This window comes from Cyprinodon variegatus, unplaced genomic scaffold, assembly GCF_000732505.1.
Source record: "Cyprinodon variegatus isolate N-32 unplaced genomic scaffold, C_variegatus-1.0 Scaffold663, whole genome shotgun sequence".
Taxonomy (NCBI): Eukaryota; Metazoa; Chordata; class Actinopteri; order Cyprinodontiformes; family Cyprinodontidae; genus Cyprinodon; species Cyprinodon variegatus.
Genome location: NW_015151116.1, coordinates 241,295 through 243,857, shown reverse-complemented (window position 1 = coordinate 243,857; position 2,563 = coordinate 241,295). Strand labels below are relative to the sequence as shown.

Sequence of the window (2,563 nt, the reverse complement as noted above, 5' to 3'; positions counted from 1 at the left end):
AAATTACTCTCTGAGCAAGGGAATCATCTTCATCACGACCCGTTCAAGTACAGCAGGAAATCTGAGTGGCAATCAGCGTCTCCGTTCCCCTACACCGTCCGAGTTCTGGGTAAACCCTGTCCGCCCTCCACCGAGTCAGACAAACTCTGGAAAACCAACACACAGATTGGAGTAAAGGATCCTTCACTTCTCTGGAAACGTGAGTCAACAGTCATCAGATCCTCTCCTTCAAGATCAACGAATCAAATTTCCCACTGAGCCTGAACTAACAGTCTGTCTTCCCCTCATCTTCCAGTTCCGGCCGAGCAGAGTTCAGAGCAACTTTGCACCGAGCTTAACTTCTTCAATAAAATCCGTCAAACTTTTCATCTGTGTCTCTCTGTTTGGTTTTCGCTGCATGTGGGTCCGAGCCTTAGATAAATCATGACAGTGTGGGTATTCGGTTCCCGTTCTCTTACAAGCTACTGCGATAAATGTCAAAGACTTTGTTTGTCTTTTGTTCTTGAATCTTTTTTAGTTCAAGCCGTCTCATAGTGAAGGATTTTTGAGCCTACCTCATGTTGTTAGACAAGTTCTATTTCACTGAGTTCTGGCCGTAATCCAAATTCTGTTGAATTTCAGAAAAAAATATTCCTGATTTAACAAGCAGGTAAATTATTTATTCAAATAGAGTCAGTTTGGTTTAATAATCTTGAAAATAATTTGAATTATTATTATTTGGAAAAATTAAAAAAAACAAAAATTAGTGAAAAGTCCCTGCAATCATTTATCCTACAATAACTTGTATATTAGGGGATTTTTTTTTTTATCATGAGACTCGAATGGATGTTAACCTAACTATACATAATATTTTTTATGGTAACATTCCTATAATTCTCTTCTTTTTGTCATGCACTTTAAGAAATTGCAGTCCGTCCTGTCTAATCTCTGCTTCCTATCTTTCCTTTCACCAGAAGCCTGGATCCTCCTGAATGCAGCAAACTTTTTAACGGCCATCACTGTGTGCAAACAAACCACCTTGCTTTCCTGCCAGCAACAACCATTAAGGTCTCCAATCCAAGCTTTTCTCTGGCCATAAGAAGGGGAGGTATAGAAAAAGAGTGTGGGGGAGAGGGGCAGACTAAAGGTCAGTAAGGGTTCATTAAAGTGGAGACTTGACCGTGGAGGTGTTAGAGGGGGCCTGAACAGCAACGTTCACCCACACTCACAGGCATAAACCAGAGTCCTTAAAAGGAGGCAGGCCTAGGGTGGGATATAAAAAGTGAAACCAGTTGCACATCAAAGCAATCAGCCACGCTAGCTTACGGGGTTTCAAGTTAAAACCCAGACTGAGTCTGGGTGAAGCCGCAGCAGAACTGGGTTATGGGAAGAATCTGTTTAAAAATACATCACAAGCTGTCTGCGCTGCAGAGACGGCAAACAGGCAGAGAGCTGTGCTCCCAACAACACTGACCTACATGTGCTGAAGCAAGCGGAGCCACAAAACAAAAGTGATAAAGAGAAGGTGTCAGGAATAATATCGTTCATCTCCCATCATCTTGTCATTCCTCTCTGTCCTTAGAATAAACTGTCTCACCGTGACTTAAAGCTGCAGGGGCCAACCTCCCTCCCTCTCTTTTTCTCTGCTTCTCACCTTTTAGAAACCATCTTCACTCCCTCATCCTATTTCATTTTTTTTAAATCAATTCTCAAGTAAAGCTACCATCTCTGCTTTCATTTTCAAACTATGTCTTGCATTAAATGGATTCTTTCTTCTCTTCTCACATTAAGGATAAAGCCTTAAATAAACAGTTTATTAGATGAGCTTTAATCTGATGTGACAGGTTTACTGCTATTTTAATGTGGATTAATTTAACTAATTTAAATCAATGTAGATGAAAAGGAATTGCTTTAGATACCATGCAATGCAAAATCCCAGTTGGAAAAGAAACAGGCCCACAGCATCACAACTCCTCCACCGTGCTTATCAGTGCGCATTCATCAATCTGCCCCCTGCACCACCTAACCCCTGCACCCCCCTTGAACCCAGAAAACATTTTTATAAACATGGATTTTTCCTCCTCCAACAGAATGAATGCTCTCAAATTAATCAGAGACGTTTTCTATGTGTGGCATTATGCTGATGCACTGAAAGATTAATTCAAGGCTTTTCACACATCGTCATTAAAGTTCAAACAAAGGAGGATGATGCTGTACATATAAGCTGGAACTGGCAGAATAATCATTTCTAAGAAACCATCAATAATTGAGAAGTCTTCTAGCAAACCCACCATCCTGACATGGTGAAGTCACGGTACAGCATCCTCTTCCCCACCTCCTTCCTCTGCACTCTCCTCGGGAACTCCAGATGTGTGAACTCGTTTCCCAACAAGTGCGGCTGCATGTAGGCCTTAAAACAAGACAAAAGAAAAGGCTTAAAGTGTAAAAGCCATATCCCAGGGATTAGATATACAATCCCAAAATTGATGATATTATTTCCGTTGATAATAAATCCCCAGTTATAACTAGGGATGCACGATATAATCGGCACCCTATCGGTATCGGCTTTAAAACGGAATATCGG

The 2,563-nt window shown here is 41.1% G+C and overlaps 1 protein-coding gene across 1 annotated transcript in view; it reads right to left on the bottom strand.

Annotated features, from left to right (window-relative positions):
• Window positions 1-2,563, bottom strand: part of LOC107096986 (protein phosphatase 1H-like) — a 69,105-nt gene that overhangs the window by 19,206 nt on the left and 47,336 nt on the right. The window contains exon 6 of the mRNA XM_015393925.1: window positions 2,267-2,389. Within this exon, the coding sequence (XP_015249411.1) occupies window positions 2,267-2,389 (123 nt within the window). The remainder of the gene's footprint in view (window positions 1-2,266; window positions 2,390-2,563) is intronic.